This window comes from Balaenoptera ricei, chromosome 1, assembly GCF_028023285.1.
Source record: "Balaenoptera ricei isolate mBalRic1 chromosome 1, mBalRic1.hap2, whole genome shotgun sequence".
In the NCBI taxonomy this organism is placed as follows: Eukaryota; Metazoa; Chordata; class Mammalia; order Artiodactyla; family Balaenopteridae; genus Balaenoptera; species Balaenoptera ricei.
The window spans coordinates 40,150,745-40,173,675 of NC_082639.1; the positions used below are offsets into that span (position 1 = coordinate 40,150,745).

Genomic DNA, 22,931 nt, shown 5'->3' on the forward strand with positions numbered 1-22,931 from the left:
TAAAGAGCATGATTCTAAAATCTCTTAGAATCAGAAATTAAAAGTTAAAAACTTACATTCAAGCTGTGCAACCACATCTCCAGGGTCTACTGCTTCAGGGAACACCTATAGTGAGAGAAGGCAGAGGGAAGCAGGATAGAGAAGAGAATGTAAAAGGAAGACATATATGAAATAGTTTTTGTGTTTTCCCTCTCATTCCCAAAATATTCCTTTCCCAACCAAAGAAACTTCTGACATTATTGAGAACTGTCACTTCCTCTCTGCTTCCCATGATCACTATACAAGATTTTACCAACAAACAAAAATTACAGCTGGCTCTGCCTCCCTCTCCCATTTGATCTGCTAGCAGTCCTCCCTTTGTTACCATGGTCATACTTGCCTTCTTGGTGTTCCTCCAGCTCATCAAGTTTATTCCCAACAAGATACTTTTATATTTTCTGTTCCTCTGCTTAGAATGTTTTTACCCTAGACCTTTAAATAACTGATACTGTCTCATAATTCAGGCTCAGTTTCAATGTTATTGTCTTCTCTGACCACCCTTTAAAATAAACAATCCCCCTAATCCTTCTGTCCCCTTACCCTCCCTTTATTCTCTTCATGATATTTACTTGATTATTGTCTGTTTCACCTATTACAATGAAAGCTCCAAGAGGGGAGCATGTTTGTTTTGTTTACCCAATGCCTAGAACAGTGCATGGAACAGAGCAGGTACTCAGTAATTATCTGTGGAGAAGAGGAAGGAGAAAAAGGAAAGAAGGAGGAAAGGAAGAAAGGAGGGAAGGAAGGAAGGAAAGAGGGAAGTAGACAAGGAGAGAAGGAAAGAAAAAAGTGAGAAATACAATTGGTAATAATTACCCAAAAGCATCAGATTCAGGGGGAAAAAAGAAAAGAGACTTATAGAAAGAAGCACCACATGACAGCCATAAGCAAAATATGACCTATTCTTACCTATTAATATCTCCCCCCCTTCTCTTTTATGAAAATGATTACTTAGAATTCAAGGTGCTATATTTTACATAAAGACCACTAAGACAATTTTAGAAGTAAACTGATCCATCATGAAAAAGAGGCAACTGATTCAATGTATAATATAATGCATATTTATTTTCAAGCTTCCAGATTTAAGTTGCAAATCTCCTTTTGAATTAAATCAAAGTCCATAGTCAACAATAGTAATATGTGTTATTCAAAATTTGGAAGCACTTTGATTTTTTATTTGTTAACATTTGATTGGATATTTGAACTAACCTTTTCAAACACCATTCTGGCATTGAAGACCAGTGGAAAATTGGCTGGGACACATTGTGTCTTTTTGTATTGGCCAAACACACAGATGCTAAGATAGATGTCCTCCTTGTCTTTCAGCACCACTCCTGGGCAAGTTACCTGAAAGAAATTAGACAGATGAATGTGACTGCTTCATGAATTCCCTGAACTACTGTACTAAAATAAACTTACCAAACATTACATAAAAACACTAGTCTGCTAAGCTAATAAAAATATGCACACGTTAAAAAAAAAGAGATTCCAGTGTTTACAGAGTTAAATGAAATGCCTTTATAACTTCCATCCCTCTGAGAAATCTATGATTCTCCACTTGGTTATTTGTGCCACATTGGAAGCTCTATGTACTGGCTCTTGGGACAGACACTAATAGTTTTAAACAGTAAGCCTCAGGCTCCCACTTTATGTAGAATGCTGACATAAACTTTTCAGCATCATTTAATCACGAAGGATTAAGACTCAGCAGAAATAAAGCACTATACTGGAGGACAAAAAAAATACCAAAAAAAGCACAAATCTGACCTGTATCACCCTAAGTCGCAGCCCATACACACCCTCATCAAAAGAAATATGACAAACTTTCAAAGCAAGTGAACTGTAAGTTTCTAGCCCAATGAAATATTTTTTAAATATAAAACTGCACTTAACTATTCTCAGGACTGACACAAAGTATAGGCATAAGATGTAGGGTTTCTAAAAAATACATAGCGCAGTCTCTCCAGTTCCTGCCATATTTCATTGTCAGTGATCAACCATACCCTTAGTAGGCTATTGAAGATTCTCCAAGATTTGAATCCAACTTATCACATAGCAATATTACTTGACACCTCCTAAAAATACAATCAAAGTATATTTGCTATTGTTTTCTGAACACACACATTACTTTCTTGCCTGGCATTCTTCCATTATCCAGAGTACTACTCATTTCTACTCCATGCCATCTCCTCCTCATCTACTTCTACCTCCCAAGGCTTACATTAACTGCCATCCCATATACAAAACTTCTCTTGTTCACCAACTACCACTATTCAATTCAATCTAATTCAAACATTTATTGTGAATTTATTATATTCAAGTAAATAGTTTTAAATTCTCACAGCATTTTATAGTTCTCTTAAGGCCCTAATTATTGTCTCTATGCATTTTAATGAAGTGGGTACACCTCACCTCTTTTATTTGATTATAAATTCCCTGAGGACAGAAATTCTAATTTCCTCATCAATGTATCCAAAAACACAGACTTTCCATATTAAGAAGCAGCTTAGAAATTATCTAGTACAGCTTCAAATTTTTTATATAGGGAAACAATAGAGCCCCAATAAAGTGAAGGTGATTTACTTACTTAGAGTCACACAATAAATGAGTCAATACAATACATTCAAAGTGCTTAGAACAGTGCCTGACAGTGCATTAAATAAATACTAGTGGGCTTCCCTGGTGGCGCACAGGTTAAGAATCCACCTGCCAATGAAGGGGATATGGGTTCGGGCCCTGGTCCGGGAAGATCCTACATGCCACAGAGCAACTAAGCCCGTGCACCACAACTACTGAAGCCTGCACGCCTAGAGCCCATGCTCTGCAACAAGAGAAACCACTGCAATGAGAAGCCCGTGCACCGCAAAAAGGAGTAACCCCCACTCGCCACAACTAGAGAAAGCCCACGCACAGCAACAAAGACCCAACGTAGCCAAAAATAAATAAATAAATAAATAAAAATGTATAAAAAAAATAAAATAAAAAAATAAATACTAGCTATAGTTATTATCAGAATGAAAACCACTATCATCTACCATCTTAATATAGACTATTGCACTGAATAAATGACTAAGACTTCATTTCCCTCTGTATACAGCAGTTAAGATTATTTTCTATGCTAGCTATTTTGACTCCATCTACCCCTTATTCTATTTTCTACTTTTGTCCTAATAATTCACTATTGATTATTAAAATCAAGGCCCTCAGAAATCTCATTCTGTCCATCAGCTTCATTTTCTACTCTGCCTCATTTAAACCAAACCTGTTAGAGTCCCTCTAAGTCTGTGTTATGTCTACAGATGTGGCTGGTCCAAATTGAGTTGGACAGTTAGTGTAAAATACAAGATTTTGAAGATTTTTGAAGACTTGTTCAAAAATATTTTAAAGAATTTTTACAAAAAAAGTGTAAAAATCTCATTAACAACTTTTACATTAATTACATGTTGAAAGGACAATACTTATACTGACTTAAATAAAATTACTGTTAAAATTAATTTTATCACTTCTTTTAATTATTTAATGTAGGTAGGGGAAATTTTTAAATTATATCCTTGGCTCAAATTATACTTCTATCGGACAGCACAGCTCTAACTGTCCTCACTGGAAAATACTGAGTCTCTTTCCAATTTGTAGTATATTTAAGAAGACATGACATTTTTCCTTATCCACATTTCTATAAATTCTGCCTTTCCTTAAAGGAATACCATGGAAAGTTCCAAAAAGAAGGCATTAAAAGAAGGGTTAAAGAAAATTTGACGGAACAAATATAAAATAAATAGCAAACTGGTTGGCTTAAACCAATCATATGGATAATTACATGAATGTAAATGTCTTAAGTAATGTAACTAGAAGGCAGAAATTATTAAACTGGATAAAAAAGCAAAACACAATATGCTAGTCTGCAAAAATACAATTTTAAAGATTAAGACATACATAGAAAAAGTATTTTCATAATAGCAAATATCTCCAAAATCAGCCCCTCCACAGAGAAGCTGAATAGACATTTTTCCAAAGAAGATATATAGATGGCCAACAGGCACATGAAAAGATGTTCAACATCACTAATTGTCAGAGAAATGCAAATCAAGACGACAATGAGATACCACCTCACACTCCACAGAATGGTTATTACCAAAAAGACAAGAAACAACAAGTGTTGGTGAAGATGTGGAAAAAAGGGAACTCTCACACACTGTTGGTGGGAATGTCAACTGGTGCAGCCATTATGGAAAACAGTATATTGGAGGTTCCTCACAGAACTAAAATAGAACCACTTATAGGATCCAGCAATTCCACTCCTGGGTATTTATCTGAAAAAAAAAAGAAAATACTAATTTGAAAAGATATATGGGGACTTCCCTGGTGGCACAGTGGTTAAGAATCCTCCTGCCAATGCAGGAGACACGGGTTCGAGCCCTGGTCCAGGAAGATTCCACATGCCATGGAGCAACTAAGCCCATGAGCCACAACTACTGAGCCTGTGCTCTGGAACCTGCGAGCCACAACTACTGAGCCCATGTGCCACAACTACTGAAGCCTGCGCACCTAGACCCATGCTCCACAACAAGAAAAGCCACCGCAATGAGAAGCCTGTGCACCACAACGAAGAGTAGCCCCCCCCATCACAACTAGAGAAAGCCCATGCACAACAACGAAGACCCAACACAGCCACAAATAAATAAATATAAATAAATAAATAAAAATTTTTTAAGATAAATATTTTTAAAAAAGAAAAGATATATGTACCATGTTCATTGCAGCACTATTTATAATAGCAAGATATGAAAGCAACCTAAATATCCATCAATAGATGAATGCATAAAGAAGGTGTGATACACACAAACACACCCCCCCGCCCCCCACACACACAGGGATATTACTCAGCCATAAAAAAGAATACAATATTGCCATTTGCAAGAACATGGATGGACCTAGAGGATATTATGCTAAGTGAAATAAGCCAGATACAGAAGGAAAAATATCATAAAAAAAACAAAACAAATGAACAAAACAGAGACACATAGATACAGAACTGAACTGGTGGTTGCCAGAGGGGAGGCGGGAGCGGGGGGACAGACAAAGTGGGTGAAGGGGATTAAGAGGTACAAACTTCCAGCTATTAAGTAAATAAGTAATGGAATTAATGTGCAGCATAGGGAATATAGTCAATTATATTATAATAACTCCATATGGTGACAGATGGTAACTAGACTTATCCTGGTGATCATTTCATAATGTATAAAAATATTGAATCACTATGTTATACACCAGAAACTAATATTGTATGTCAATTATAATAAAAAAATTATTGTAACAAATGGTGAATATTTACTATGAGCCCTAAATTAGACACTATTGTTGTATAAACGCTAAATTTATTGTGTGGGGGAATTGTATTATAATTTATATAGGAGAATGTCCTTGTTCTTAGGAGATTTACCCTAAAATATTTAGTGGTAAAGTGTCTGAATGTAAGCAACTTCAAATGTTTCATCAATATATTTTTATGTCTATATCTCTACTTGTATCATAGAGAGAGATAAATAAATCAGATGTGAAACAAACAAAAAATCAGCCCTCTGTAAAAGCTATGAGAACACCAACAAAAACTGTCAAAATCAACTTTTTAGAGGTCTAGAAATTAACGAGAAGTTTGCAACAATCTGAGGAGCATTTATTCAAGAAAAATAGCTGAATTTTGGTAAAAACAGTGATATTGTGGTGTTTTAACATACTTTATTCCCAGTCTCCTCTACTCAGGTCTGCTATAGCCTTGACAACCAAGACCCTTACAATCATGGTAGCCATGAAAACTAGCAGCCCTACAGCCACTGTAGGAAATCAGGTATAAAGCTACCCAAGAGCCCTACGCCTAAGGAATTGTCAACCCCCATTCATAGGGCTTCTCTTTATTTGACTTGAACCAGAGCTTAGTCACAACAAACATCCTTTACCTCCAAGGCATTTGTCAAAAAAAAAAAAAAAGCAGCTATTGTTTAACATCATGGATGCCTGAGGCAGTGCCAGTTGGAGCAAACAATAAGTGACCAAAACACTTAAAAGGCAAAGCTGGAGAACTGTGTATGTGTGTGTGTGTGTGTGTGTGTGTGTGTGTGTGTGTGTGTTGGGGGGCTGTCTTTGACAAGCTATGATACATTCTTGGCAATTTAGAAGGTCATGCACATGTGCAGGGCTATGAGCATACCTAGAAATTACTTAAGGAAGCCCTAATCTCTCACCTCTGGTTGACCTTGAGGCTTTGAAAATGTTGGAAGTGAAGACTAAGACAGAGTTGTACATTACCTGCAGGGCATAGAAAGCATGTCCCAACATACACAGCAATAGAGATACTCAGCAAAGACTGGGGGACTCACTGGTTCAAAGCATTTAAGGAAATATAAGTCCTGTCATTACAGGGCCATAAAGCTAACTGAGCAGAGACTTCAGTGGCCACACACAACAAAGAACACAGACTTTACAGAATATAGACATTGACTCAGGAAAGTAAATAAACAAACAAAAAGCAACAACAACAGCAAGAAAACAATAAACTCTGGGAAATAGAGTAAGTCTGATTTATACAGTTCCATATTATATTATTTCAAATGTCAAGTTTTCAACAAAAATTATGACATGTAAAGAAACAAGAGTATGACGTATACATGGAGGAAAAGGCAGTCAGCAGAAAATGTCCTTCAGGAAGCCCAGAAGTTGGGCTTACTAAACAAGAGCTTTAAATCATCTATTATAAATATGTACAAAGGACTACAGGAAAACTTATCTAAAGATCTAAAGAAAAGTATGGTGAGGTGGCAAAGATGTCTCATCAAATAAGGAATATCAATAGATAGACATTATTTTAAAAAATAGAGATTTTAGAGTTGAAAAGTACAAAAAAATGAAAATTTCACTAGAGAAACTCAAGAGCAGATATAAGGTAGCAGAAGAAAGAATAAGTGAACCTGAAAATTTGTCAATTGAGATTATCCAGTCTGAGGTACAGAAAGAAAAAAGAAAAATGAATAGTCTCAGAGACTTGTAGGAAACCATCAAGCACAGCAACATAGATATAATGGGAGCCCTAAAGTAGAGGAGAAACCACCAGAAAGAATGTTTGCAGAAATAATGGATGAAAACTTCTGAAATTTAAAGAAAAACAATCTATACATCCAACAAACTCCAATAACTCCAAATCACACACATTGTAAACAGACTGTTCAAAGACAAAGATGAAGAGAGAATCTTGAAAGCAGCAAAAGTAAAATGATTCAGTAGGTACCAGAAATCCTCAACAGGAATAACAGCCAATTTCTCATCAGAAATATGAAGCCAAAAGAAAGTGGAATGACTTATCCAAAGTACTTGAAGAAGACTTTCAATAGTTCAATATCCAGGCAATTCTCCTTCAAAAAGACGGAAAATTAAGACTTTCTCAAACAAAAACAGATAATCCATCACTAGCAGAACTTCCCTATAAGAATTATTAAAGAGAATCCTTCAGAGACCTTCAAGATGGCAGATGAGTAAGATATGGAGATCACCTTCTGCCCCACAAATACATCAGAAATACATCTACATGTGGAAGAACTCCTACAGAACACCTACAGAACGCTGGCAGAAGACCTCAGACTTCCCAAAACGCAAGAAACTCCCCCACATACCTGGGTATGGCAAAAGAAAAAAGAAAAAACAGAGACAAAAGAATAAGGATGGGACCAGCACCTCTGGGAGGGAGCTGTGAAGGAGGAAAAGTTTCCACACAATAGGAAGCCCCTTCACTGGCAGAGATGGGGGTGGCAGCAGGGAAGCTTCAGAGCCACGGAGGAGAGCACAGCAACAGGGGTGCAAAGGGCAAAGCAGAGAGATTTCCGCACAGAGGATCAGTGCCAATCAGTACTCATCAGCCTGAGAGGCTTGTCTGCTCTCAGTGGGTGGGGGCTGAGAGCTGAGGCCTCAGCTTCGGAGGTCAGATCCCAGGGAGAGGACTGGGGATGGCCACGAGAACACAGCCTGAAGGGGACTAGTGTGCCACAGCTAGCTGGGAGGGAGTCCAGGAAAAAGTCTGGAACTGGATAAGAGGCAAGAGACCACTGTTTCGGGGTGCGTGAGGAGAGGGGATTCAGAGTACTGCCTAAGCGAGCTCCAGAGACAGGTGCGAGCCGTGGCTATCAGCGTGGACACCAGAGACAGGCATGAAATGCTAAGGCTACTGCTGCAGCCACCAAGAAGCCTGTGTGTAAGCACAGGTCACTATCCACACCTCCCCTCCTGGGAACCTGTGCAGCCCGCCACTGCCAGTCCTGTAACCCAGGGACAACTTCCCCGGGAGAACACACAGTGCACCTCAGGCTCTTGCAACGTCACCGTGGCCTCTGCCGCCACAGGCTGGCCCTGCATTCCATGCCCCTCCCTCCCCATGGTCTGAATGAGCCAAAGCCCCCTAATCAGCTGCTACTTTAACCCCGTCCTGTCTGAGCGAAGAACAGACACCCTCAGGCGACCTACACGCAGAGGCAGGGCCAAATCCAAAGCTGAACCCCATGAGCTGTGCAAACAAGGAAGAGAAAGGGAAATTTCTCCCAGAGCCTCAGGAGGAGCAGATTAAATCTCCACAATCAACTTGATGTACCCTGCATCTCTGGAATACCTGAAGAGAAAACGAATCATCCCAAAGTTGAGGAGATGGACTTTGTGTGATTTTCTCTGTATAGCTTTGCTTTTACCATTTGTCAAAGGGTTCTGTCTGTCCATTTTTTAGTTTTTTAGTATACTTTTTTAGCTCTTGTTATCATTGGTGGATTTGTTTTTTGGTTTGCTTGCTCTTTCTTTTTTTTTATTATTTTTCAATATATTTTTTATTTTTAATAATTGTTTAATTTTTTAATTTTAATAACTTTATTTAATTTCCCTACCTTCCTCTCTCTCTCTCTCTCTCTTTCTCTCTTTCTTTCTTTCTCCCTTTTCTTCTGACCCTTGTGGCTGACAGGGGTCTAGAGCTCTGGCCGGGTGTCAGGTCTGTGCCTCTGAGGTGGGAGAGCCAAGTTTAGGACATTGGTCCACCAGAGACCTCCCGGCTCCATGTAATATCAAACAGCGAGAGCTCTCCCACAGATCTCCATCTCAATGCTAAGACCCAGCTCCACTCAACGACCAGCAAGCTACAGTGCTGGACACCTGACACCAAACACCTAGCAAGACAGAAACACAACACCACCCATTAGAATATAGGCTGCCTAAAATCATAATAAGGTCACTGACACCCCAAAACGTACCACCAGATGCTGTCCTGCCCACCAGAAAGACAAGATCCACCCTCACCCACCAGAACACAGGCACCAGTCACCTCCACCAGGAAGCCTACACAACCCACTGAACCAACCTTACGCACTGGGGGCAGACACCAAAAACAGTGGGAACTACGAACCTGCAGCCTGTGAAAAGGAGACCCCAACCACAGTAAGTTAAGCAAATGAGAAAACAGAGAAACATACAGCAGGTGAAGGAGCAAGGTAAAAACCCACCAGACCAAACAAATGAAAAAGAAATAGGCAATCTACCTGAAAAAGAATTCAGAATAATGATAGTAAAGATGATCTAAAATCTTGGAAATAGAATGGAGAAACATACAAGAATCTTTTAACAAGGACCTAGAAGAACTAAAGAACAAACAAACAACGATGAACAACACAATAAATGAAGTTAAAAATTCTCTAGAAGGAATCAATGGCAGAATAACTGAGGCAGAAGAACAGATAAGTGACCTGGAAGATAAAATAGTGGAAATAACTACTGCAGAGCAGAATAAAGAAAAAAGAATGAAAAGAATTGAGGACAGTCTCAGAGACCTCTGGGACAACATGAAATGCACCAACATTCGAATTATAGGGGTCCCAGAAGAAGAAGATAAACAGAAAGGGAGTGAGAAAATATTTGAAGAGATTATAGTTGAAAATTTCCCAAATATGGGAAAGGAAATAGTCAATCAAGTCCAGGAAGCACAGAGAGTCCCATACAGGATAAATCCAAGGAGAAACATGCCAAGACACATATTAATCAAACTGTCAAAAATTAAATACAAAGAAAAAATATTAAAAGCAGCAAGGGAAAAACAAGAAATAACATACAAGGGAATCCCCATAAGGTTAACAGCTGATCTTTCAGCAAAACTCTGCAAGCCAGAAGGGAATGGCAGGACATATTTAAAGTGATGAAAGGGAAAACCCTACAACAAAGATTACTCTATCCAGCAAGGATCTCATTCAGATTTGACGGAGAAATCAAAACCTTTACAGACAAACAAAAGCTAAGAGAATTCAGCACCAACAAACCAGCTTTACAACAAATGCTAAAGGAACTTCTCTAGGCAGGAAACACAAGAGAAGGAAAAGACCTACAATAACAAACCCAAAACAATTTAGTAAATGGTAATAGGAACAAACATATTGATAACTACCTTAAATGTAAATGGATTAAATGCTCCAACCAAAAGACACAGACTGGCTGAATGGATACAAAAAAAAGATCCATACATATGCTGTCTACAAAAGACCCACTTCAGACCTAGGTACACATACAGACTGAAAATGAGGGGATGGAAAAAGATATTCCATGCAAATGGAAATCAAAAGAAACCTGGAGTAGCAATTCTTATATCAGACAAAATAGGCTTTAAAATAAAGACTATTACAAGAGACAAAGAAGGACACTACATAATGATCAAGGGATCAATCCAAGAAGAAGATATAACAATTGCAAATATTTATGCACCCAAAATAGGAGCACCGCAATACATAAGGCAAATGCTAATAGCCATAAAAGGGGAAATCAACAGTTATACAATCATAGTAGGCGGCTTTAACACCCCACTTTCCCCAATGGACAGATCAACCATCATGAAAATAAATAAGGAAACACAAGCTTTAAATGATACATTAAACAAGATGGAATTAATTGATATTTATAGGACATTCCATCCAAAAACAACAGAAAACACTTTCTTGTCAAGGGCTCATGGAACATTTTCCAGGATAGATCATATCTTGGGTCACAAATCAAGCCTCAGTAAATTTAAGAAAATTGAAATTGTATCAACTATCTTTTCCGACCACAACCCTATGAGACTAGATATCAATTACAGGAAAAAAATATGTAAAAAATACAAACACATGGAGGCTAAACAATACACTACTAAATAACCAAGAGATCTCTGAAGATATCAAAGAGGAAATAAAAAAATACCTACAAACAAATGACAATGAAAACACGTTGACTCAAAACCTATGAGATGCAGCAAAAGCAGCTCTAAGAAGGAAGTTTATAGCAATGCACTCCTACCTCAAGAAACAAGAAACATCTTAAATAAACAACCTAACCTTACACCTAAAGCAATTAGAGAAAGGAGAACAAAATACCCAAAGTTAGCAGAAGAAATCATAAAGATCAGATCAGAAATAAATGGGAAAAAAATGAAGGAAATGATAGCAAAGATCAATAAAACTAAAAGCTGGTTCTTCGAGAAGGTAAACAAAATTGATAATAACCATTAGCCAGACTCATCAAGAAAAAAAAGGGAGAAGACTCAAAACAATTGAATTAGAAATAAAAAAGGAGAAGTAACAACTGACACTGCAGAAATACAAAGGATCATGAGAGATTACTACAAGCAACTATATGCCAATAAAATGGACAACTTGCAAGAAATGGACAAATTCTTAGAAAAGCACAACCTTCTGTGACTGAACCAGGAAGGAATAGAAAATATAAACAGACCAATCACAAGCACTGATATTGAAACTGTGATTAAAAATCTTCCAACAAACAAAAGCCCAGGACCAGATGGCTTCACAGGTGAATTCTGTCAAACATTTAGAGAACAGCTAACACCTATTCTTCTCAAACTCTTCCAAAATATAGCAGAGGGAGGAACACTCCCAAACTCATTCTACGAGGCCACCATCACGCTTATACCAAAACCAGACAAAGATGTCACAAAAAAAGGAAAAACTACAGGCCAATATCACTGATGAACATAGATGCAAAACTCCTCAACAAAATACTAGCAAACAGAATCCAACAGCACATTAAAAGGATCATACACCATGATCAAGTGGGGTTTATGCCAGGAATGCAAGGATTCTTCAATATATGCAAATCATCAATGTGATACACCATATTAACAAATTGAAAATTACAAACCATATGATCATCTCAATAGATGCAGAAAAAGCTTTCGACAAAATTCAACACCTATTTATGATAAAAATCCTCCAGAAAGTAGGCATAGAGGGAACTTACCTCAACATAATAAAGGCCATATATGAGAACCCCACAGCCAACATCGTTCTCAATGGTGAAAAACTGAAATCATTACCTCTAAGATCAGAAACAAGACAAGGTTGTCCACTCTTACCACTATTATTCAACATAGTTTTGTAAGTTTTAGCCATAGCAATCAGAGAAGAAAGAGAAATGAAAGGAATCCAAAGTGGAAAAGAAGAAGTAAAGCTGTCACTGTTTGCAGATGACATGATACTATACATAGAGAATCCTAAAGATGCTACCAAAAAACTACTAGAGCTAATCAATGTATTTGGTAAAGTAGCAGGATATAAAATTAACGCACAGAAACCTCTTGCATTCCTATACACTAATGATGAAAAATCTGAAGGAGAAATTAAGGAAACACTCCCATTTACCATTGCAACAAAAAGAATAAAACACCTAGGAATAAACCTACCTAAGGAGATAAAAGACCTGTATGCAGAAAACTATAAGACACTGATGAAATAAATTAAAGATGATACAAACAGATGGAGAGATATACCATGTTCTTAGATTGGAAGAATCAACATTGTGAAAATGACTATACTACCCAAAGCAATCTAGAGAGTCAATGCAATCCCTACCAAACTACCTATGGCATTTTTCACAGAACTAGAACAAAAAATTTCACAATTTGTATGGAAACACAAAAGACCCCAAATAGCCAAAACAATCTTGAGAAAGAAAAACGGAGCTGGAGGAATCAGGCGCCCAGACTTCAGACTATACCACAAAGCTACAGTAATCAAGACAGTATGGTACTGGCACAACAACAGAAATGTAGATCAATGGAACAGGATAGAAAGCCCAGAGATAAACCTACACACATGTGGTCATCTTACTTTTGATAAAGGAGGCAAGTACATACAATGGAGAAAAGAGAGCCTCTTCAATAAGTGGTGCTGGGAAAACTGGACAGCTACAGGTAAAAGAATGAAATTAGAACACTCCCTAACACCATACACACAAAAAAACTCAGAATGGATTAAAGACCTAAATGTAAGGCCAGACACTATCAAACTCTTAGAGGAAAACATAGGCAGAACACTCTATGACATAAATCACAGCAAGATCCTTTTTGACCCACCTCCTAGAGAGATGGAAATAAAAACAAAAATAAACAAATGGGACCTAATGAAACGTAAAAGCTTTTGCACAGCAAAGGAAAAAAATAAACAAGATGAAAAGACAACCCTCAGAATGCGAGAAAATATTTGCAAATGAAGCAACTGACAAAGGATTAATCTCCAAAATTTACAAGCAGCTCATGCAGCTCCATATAAAAAAGGAAACAACCCAATCCAAAAATGGGCAGAAGACCTACATAGATATTTCTCCAAAGAAGATATACAGATTGCCAACAAACACATGAAAGGATGCTCATCTTCACTAATCATTAAAGAAATGCAAATCAAAACTACAATGAGGTATCACCTCACACTGGTCAGAATGGCCATCATCAAAAAATCTACAAACAATAAATGCTGGAGAGGGTGTGGAGAAAATTGAACCCTCTTGCACTGTTGGTGGGAATGTAAATTGATATAGTCATTATGGAGAACAGTATGGAGGTTCCTTAAGAAACTAAAAATGGAACTACCATATGACCCAGCAGTCCCACTACTGGGCATATACCCTGACAAAGCCTTAATTCAAAAGGGTCATGTACCACAATGTTCACTGCAGCTCTATTTACAATAGCCAGGACATGGAAGCAACCTAAGTGTCCATTGACAGATGAATGGATAGAGAAGATGTGGCACATATATACAATGGAATATTACTCAGCCATAAGAAGAAAGGAAATTGAGTTATCTGTAGTGAGGTGGATGGACCTAGAGTCTCTCATACAGAGTGAAGTAAGTCAGAAAGAGAAAAACAAATACCATATGCTAACACATATATATGGAATCTTAAAAAAAAGAAAATGGTTCTGAAGAACCTAGGGGCAGGACAGGAATAAAGACGCAGACATAGAGAATGGACTTGAGGACACGGGGAGGGGGAAGGGTAAGCAGGGACGAAGTGAGAGAGTGGCATTGACATATATACACTATGAAATGTAAAATAGATAGCTAGTGGGAAGCAGCCACATAGCACAGGGAGATCAGCTCAGGGCTTTGTGACCACCTAGAGGGGTGGGATAGGGAGGATGGGAGGGAGACACAAGAGGGAGGAGATATGGGGGTATATATATGTGTATAGCTGATTCATTTTGTTATAAAGCAGAAACTAACACACAATTGTAAAGCAATTATACTCCAATAAAGATGTTAAAACAAACAAAAAAAGAGAATTCTTCATATTAAAATGAAAGGACACTAGACAGTAGCTAAAATACACATGAAAAAATAAAGAACACCAATAAGGGAACTACACTGGTAAACCTAAGACAGTATAAATGTATTTTCTCTCATTTAACCATTCTTATTTAAAATAAAATTACATAAAGCAACAATTATTAAACTGTGTTGAAGGGTGTATATGTATAAAGATGTCATCTGTATGATAATAAAATTATAAAGAAGAGGAGAGAGAACAGAACTAAATAAAAGCAAAGTTTTATGTATTATTCAAATTAAATTGGTATTAATCCATACTATACTGTTAAAAATTAAAATGTTAATTGTGAACCCCAGAACCATTACTAAGAAAATAACTCAAAAAATATAGTAATAGAAACAAGGGAATTAAAATGGTCCACTTGATAATAGTTAACACAAAAGAAGTCACTAATGCAGAAACAGAGAAACAAAAAAGACATTAAGACAGAGAAGACAGCAAAATGACAGAGGTAAATCCTACTTTATCTTACATTAAATGTAAATTGACTAAACACTCCAATCAAAAGGTAGAGTTTAGGAGAATGGATTACAAACTATAATCCAATTATATGTTGTCTACAAGAGACACACTTTAGATTCAAAGACACACATGGGAAAAAAATAATCTATGCAAGAAGTAACCAAAGGAGAGTTGCAGTGGTTATCCTAACATCAGACACACTAGACATTAAAACAAAAATTGATACTAGAAGCAAAGAAGGACATTTTATAATGATGTAACAATTAAAAACATAGGTAAATATATTCCAAGAAGACACAACAATATAACCATATATGTACTTAAATGAGCCCCAAAATACATGATGCAAAAACAAACAGGCATCTCTCTAAAGAAGATTCACAAATGGCCAAAAAGCACATGAAAATACGTTCAACATCATTAGTCATTATGGAAATATAAATCAAAATCACAATGAGATAGCTCTTCATACTCACTAGGATGGCTATAAATAAAAAGATGGACAAAACAAGTGTTGGGGAGGATGCCAAAAAATTGGAACCCTCCTACTGTGCTGGTGGAAATGTAAAATGGTGTAGTCACTGTGGTAAAAAGTTTGGTAGTTCCTCAAGAAAAGTAAACAGTTACCACAAGAACCAGCAACTTGCTAGGTATATACCCAAGAGCACTGAAAACATACGTTCACACAAAAATAGGTACAAGAGTATAACAGCGTTATTCATAATAACCAAAAAGTGGATACAACCCAAATGTCCATCAACTGATGAATAAGCAAGATATGGTATATCCATACAATGGAATATTACTTGGCCATAAAAAGAAATAAAGTACTGATATATACTATAACATGGATGAATTTTAAAAACATTATGCTAAGTGAAAGAAGCCAGACACGGAAGGCCACATATTGCATAATTCCACTTATAGAAATGTCCAGAGTAGGCAAATCCATAGACCTAGAAACTAGATTAGTGGTAGCCAGGGGCTGGGGGGAGAGGGAGATGACAGTAATAGGTATGGGATTTCTTCATGGGGTGATGAAAATGTTCTGGAATTACTGGTGATTGTTGCACAACTTTGTGAATATATAAAAATTTATTGAACTGTACACTTTAAAAGAGTAGATTTTATGATATGTGAATTATATCTCAATTTTTTTAAAACTTAAAAATTCAGGACTAAAGTAAAATTAGAGAAAAAGATACACCATGCATTCACTAATCATAAGAAAGCTGGGGTGGCTATCTTGATATAAAGTAGACTTCAGAAAAAGAAAGATTACCAAGGTTAATGTGGAACATTTCATATCGATTAAAAATTTGATTTATGAAAAGATATATAAAATTAAATTGTATGCACCTAATAATACAATGTCAAAGTAATGAAGCAAAAAAATATATAACTGAATTTTGACACTTCCCTGTCAATAACTGATAAAATAAGCAGTCAAAAATCATAAAGGGTATAGATGTGGACAACAGCATTCAAGTAATTTGACCTAACTGACATTTACATAATACTACATCCAACAACGGAAGGATACACATTTTTTTCCAAGTGCACATGAAAACATTCATCAAGATGGATGATATCATGAACCATAAAACAAGTCTCAATAAACAAAAGGATATAGGGTCAACAGGCAAAAAAATCAACTTTATTTCTATATATTAGCACATTTAAAAAAATGTAATACCATTTATAATATCATTAAAATCTTAGACATGCACTACCTAGGTATAAATTTAACAAAATATGTGTAAGCCATGTATTCTGAAAACTACAAACATCATTGAAAGAACCTGAAAACCTAAACAGATGGAAAAATATACCAGTTAATGGATTAAAAGGTTCATTGTTAATTCTCCCAAAAGTGGTCCATAATCTCAGTGAAATCCCAAGTACTAAGAAAACCAACAAAATTGACAATCAGGAGATAAATTCACTTTATGTGAAAATTAATTTACACAATCTGAAAATAATTTTGAAATAAGTATTTAGAATCTTTCATCTAATAAGGGGAGAAAACTCCATAAAAAACAAAATTTATGAAATTAAAACAGGTAAAAATGTAAATATTTGGCATATGTTTAAAAAGAGACACTAAATGAGAAATCTTGGAATATGTAGTCAATGAAGTTAAAAATCTCAATAGAGAAGATTTAAAAATTTAATTTAATAAGTAAATTAGAATATAATACTGAAGAATTCTCCCAGAACAGGAGGATATAAAAATATTACACACAAAAAAGCACTTAAGAAAGCAGAATAGATAAAAGTTCCAATATATGTCTAATAGCACTGTCAGAAGAAAAGAAAGAACAGCAGAAAAACAATATTCAAAGATATAAAAGCTAAGAATTTCCCCAAACTGCAGAATTCCATAAATTCTCAGATGGAGAGTACAAACTCAGTGGAAAACAATAAACAGAAATGAATCTATAGTTCTATAATCATAGTGTACTAGAATACAACAAGGATAAAATGAAAATACATTATGATAGTAAAGATTTTAATATCTCCATTACAATCTGGTAGAGGTTGCATGCAGACAAAAAATTTAATATGGAACTGAAGATATTTCAGAGAAAATAAATTTGATCTGATAATGGCAGATAGAGCCCTACATCCAACAAATAAATTTATATATTATTTTCAAGTAAATAGAGAACATTCACAATAATTGGATTATTCATAAATATATTATATATATAATAATTGGATAATAACACATAGGAAATCACCAACAAAAATAATCAATATCGCAGACTTCATTCAATACCCCTAATGCAATTAAATTAAAATACTACAATAAAAGAGTGTATGTATGTGTATGTATGTATGTATGGCGGGAAGGCGAGGGGGAAAAAGAGTATATACACACATATAAATCCTATATATCTTGATATTAAAACAAACTCCTAAATAGCTCATAAGGTAAAGTAAAAAGCATAAAATAAATTTTATAAAAATTATAAAATATCTAGAACCAAATAATTTTAAAACAGTTTCATCAATCCCCTTAGAATGCCAGTTAAGCAGCACTTGCAAGTAAATCCAATGCCTTAAAGACGGATATTAAAACGAGAAAAGCAATGAAAAATAGGGAGAATAACACAAAATTCAGAGTAGTGACTAGTCAAAGGAAGAAGGGAGGAGGGATTCTATTAGAGAGAGAGATACAGGAGACATAACTTTTTGTATGTCTGAAATATTTCAAAATAAATGTTTTAATAATAAAAAACAAAAGCTAAATAAATATTTGACTTATAGAGCTAATATCTATCTCATCTATGAACACAAATGAAAGATGCTAAATATAAAATTATGAATCAAATCCAACAAAATATAGTAAAAATAATACATCCTGACTAAAAAGAATCTATCATAGGAATGGAGAAGGTGCAACATCACAAAATGTGTCCCTTCTATAGAACATGGGAGCAATGTTATATAATAATCTCATTAGACTGAGGGAAAAGCATTCAATATAATTCAAAGCTCAGGATATTTTAAAAATTAGGGGGAATTCTCTGGCAGTCCAGTGGTTAAGACTCCGCACTCTCACTGCCGAGGGCCCAGGTTCAATCCCTGGGCGGGAACTGAGATCCCACGTCCCACAAGCCACGGGTGCAGCCATTAAAAAAAAAAAAGGAATAGAAGGGGACTTTCTTAACTCAATAAATGAAAATCCTACAGCCAATATTATATTAGGTTGAAATATATGAAATTGTCATTTTTTTTTTTCGTCAAAAAATGGCCCATTGTTAGCAATTTCATAAGACAATCTAATACTGGTGAAACTTCAGCGGGATAACTTAAAATAATGACAAGTATATGTACTATTATTCCCACTATTTAACATTATACTGGGATTCTAATCAAGGACATAAGTAATAAAAAGGGGAAAAAAAGAAAAAACATTGTACAAGAGAAGTCAAAACTGACTTTATTTACAAACATGATTTCCCACATAGAAAATCCAAATAACTTATATGAGATTTCAGCAATGTTGCTGAATACAAAATATGCAACAAAGACATGTACAAAAATGTTCACAGGAGCACAATTTGTAATATCCCAATACTGGAAAAAAAATGAAAATGTCATCAACAATAGAAATGGATACAGAGGAACAGAATAGTTTTCCAAGGAAGACATACAAATAGCCAACAGGTACATGAAAAGATGCTCAACGGGGAGATTAACCAAGATGGCGGAGTAGAAGGACGTGCTGTCACTCCCTCTTGCGAGAGCACCAGAATCACAACTGACTGCTGGACCATCATTGACAGGAAGACCCTGGACTTCACCAAGGAGGATACCCCACGTCCAAGGACAGAGGAGAAGCCACAGTGAGACGGTAGGAGGGGCGCAAGCAGAGTAAAATCAAACCCCGTAACTGCTGGGTGGGTGACTCACAGACTGGCGAACACTTATACCACAGAAGTCCACCCACTGGAGTAAAGGTTCTGAGCCCCACGTCAGGCTTCCCAACCTGGGGGTCAGGCAACGGGAGGAGGAATTCCAAGAGAATCAGACTTTGAAGCCTAGTGGGAATTGGATTGCAGGACTTTGACGGGACTGGGGGAAACAGAGACCCCACTCTTGGAGGGCACACACAAAGTAATGTGTGCATCAGGACCCAGGGGAAGGAGCAGTGAGCCTGGGGGAGACTGAACCAGACCTACCTGCTGGTGTTGGGGGGTCTCCTGCAGAGGCGAGTGGTGGCTCTGTTTCACCGTGGGGATAAGGACACTGGCAGCAGAGGTTCTGGGAAGTTCTCCTTGGCGTGAGCCCTCCCAGAGTCTGCCATTAACCCCACCAAAGAGCACGGGTAGGCTCCAGTGTTGGGTTGCCTCAGGCAAAACAGCCAACAGGGAGGGAACCCAGCCCCACCCATCAACAGTCAAGTGGATTAAGGTTTTACTGAGCTCTGACCGCCACAGCAACAGGGAGGGAACCCAGCCCCACCCATCAACAGTCAAGTGGATTAAGGTTTTACTGAGCTCTGACCGCCACAGCAACAGTCAGCTCTACCCACCACCAGAGCCTCCCATCAAGCCTCTTAGATAGCCTCAACCACCAGAGGGCAGACAACAGAAGCAAGAAAAACTATAATCCTGCAGCCTGTGGACCAAAAACCACAGTTACAGAAAGATAGAGAAGATGAAAAGGCAGAGGGCTATGTACCAGATGAAGGAACAAGAAAAAACCCCAGAAAAACAACTAAATGAAGTGGAGATAGGCAACCTTCCAGAAAAAGAATTCAGAATAATGATAGTGAAGATGATCCAGGACCTTGGAATAAGAATGGAGGCAAAGATTGAGAAGATGCAAGAAATGATTAACAAAGACCTAGAAGAATTAAAGAACAAACAAACAGAGATGACCAATACAATAACTGAAATGAAAACTACACTAGAAGGAATCAATAGCAGAATAACTGAGGCAGAAGAACGGATAAGTGACCTGGAAGACAGAATGATGGAATTCACTGCTGCGGAACAGACTAAAGAAAAAAGAATGAAAAGAAATGAAGACAGCCTAAGAGACCTCTGGGATAACATTAAACGCAACAACATTCGCATTATAGGGGTCCCAGAAGGAGAAGAGAGAGAGAAAGGACCAGAGAAAATACTTGAAGACATTATAGTCGAAAACTTCCCTAACATGGGAAAGGAAATAGCCACCCAAGTCCAGGAAGCGCAGAGAGTCCCATACAGGATAAACCCAAGGAGAAACACGCCGAGACACATAGTAATCAAAGTGGCAAAAATTAAAGACAAAGAAAAATTATTGAAAGCAGCAAGGGAAAAACGACAAATAACATACAAGGGAACTCCCATAAGGTTAACAGCTGATTTCTCAGCAGAAACTCTGCAAGCCAGAAGGGAGTGGCATGATATACTTAAAGTGATGAAAGGGAAGAACCTACAACCAAGATTACTCTACCCGGCAAGGATCTCATTTAGATTTGATGGAGAAATCAAAAGCTTTACAGACAAGCAAAAGCTAAGAGAATTCAGCACCACCAAACCAGCTCTACAACAAATGCTAAAGGAACTTCTCTAAGTGGGAAACACAAGAGAAGAAAAGGACCTACAAAAACAAACCCAAAACAATTAAGAAAATGGTCATAGGAACATACATATCGATAATTACCTTAAACGTGAATGGATTAAATGCCCCAACCAAAAGACATAGACTGGCTGAATGGATACAAAAACAAGACCCATATATATGCTGTCTACAAGAGACCCACTTTAGACCTAGGGACACATACAGACTGAAAGTGATGGGATGGAAAAAGATATTCCATGCAAATGGAAATCAAAAGAAAGCTGGAGTAGCTATACTCATATCAGATAAAATAGACTTTAAATTAAAGAATGTTACAAGAGACAAGGAAGGACACTACATAATGATCCAGGGATCAATCCAAGAAGAAGATATAACAATTATAAATATATATGCACCCAACATAGGAGCACCTCAATACATAAGGCAACTGCTAACAGCTATAAAAGAGGAAATCGACAGTAACACAATAATAGTGGGGGACTTTAACACCTCACTTACACCAATGGACAGATCATCCAAAATGAAAATAAATAAGGAAACAGAAGCTTTAAATGACACAATAGACCAGATAGATTTAATTGATATATATCGGACATTCCATCCAAAAACAGCAGATTACACGTTCTTCTCAAGTGCGCACGGAACATTCTCCAAGATAGATCACATCTTGGGTCACAAATCAAGCCTCAGTAAATTTAAGAAAATTGAAATCATATCAAGCATCTTTTCTGACCACAACGCTATGAGATTAGAAATGAATTACAGGGAAAAAAACGTAAAAAGGACAAACACATGGAGGCTAAACAATACGTTACTAAATAACCAAGAGATCACTGAAGAAATCAAAGAGGAAATCAAAAAATACCTAGAGACAAATGACAATGAAAACACGACGACCCAAAACCTATGGGATGCAGCAAAAGCAGTTCTAAGAGGGAAGTTTATAGCTATACAAGCCTACCTAAAGAAACAAGAAAAAGCTCAAGTAAACAATCTAACCTTACACTTAAAGAAACTAGAGAAAGAAGAACAAACAAAACCCAAAGTTAGCAGAAGGAAAGAAATCATAAAGATCAGAGCAGAAATAAATGAAATAGAAACAAAGAAAACAATAGCAAAGATCAATAAAACTAAAAGTTGGTTCTTTGAGAAGATAAACAAAATTGATAAACCATTAGCCAGACTCATCAAGAAAAAGAGGGAGAGGACTCAAATCAATAAAATCAGAAATGAAAAAGGAGAAGTTACAACAGACACTGCAGAAATACAAAGCATCCTAAGAGACTACTACAAGCAACTTTATGCCAATAAAATGGACAACCTGGAAGAAATGGACAAATTCTTAGAAAGGTATAACCTTCCAAGACTGAACCAGGAAGAAATAGAAAATATGAACAGACCAATCACAAGTAATGAAATTGAAACTGTGATTAAAAATCTTCCAACAAACAAAAGTCCAGGACCAGATGGCTTCACAGGTGAATTCTATCAAACATTTAGAGAAGAGCTAACACCCATCCTTCTCAAACTCTTCCAAAAAATTGCAGAGGAAGGAACACTCCCAAACTCATTCTATGAGGCCACCATCACCCTGATACCAAAACCAGACAAAGACACTACAAAAAAAGAAAATTACAGACCAATATCACTGATGAATATAGATGCAAAAATCCTCAACAAAA

General features: G+C 36.7%; 1 protein-coding gene across 4 annotated transcripts in view; it reads right to left on the bottom strand.

Annotated features, from left to right (window-relative positions):
• SPATA6 (spermatogenesis associated 6) overlaps positions 1 to 22,931 on the bottom strand; it is a 150,782-nt gene that overhangs the window by 116,474 nt on the left and 11,377 nt on the right. For 3 of the 4 annotated variants that reach the window (XM_059898336.1, XM_059898327.1, XM_059898317.1), the window contains exons 2-3: positions 1,249 to 1,386; positions 57 to 105 (exon numbers count right to left, since the gene is read on the bottom strand). In XM_059898336.1, the coding sequence (XP_059754319.1) occupies positions 57 to 105; positions 1,249 to 1,386 (187 nt within the window). Of the gene's footprint in view, positions 1 to 56; positions 106 to 1,248; positions 1,387 to 22,931 lie in introns of those variants that run through there. The other variant, XM_059898344.1, reaches the window with a different exon arrangement.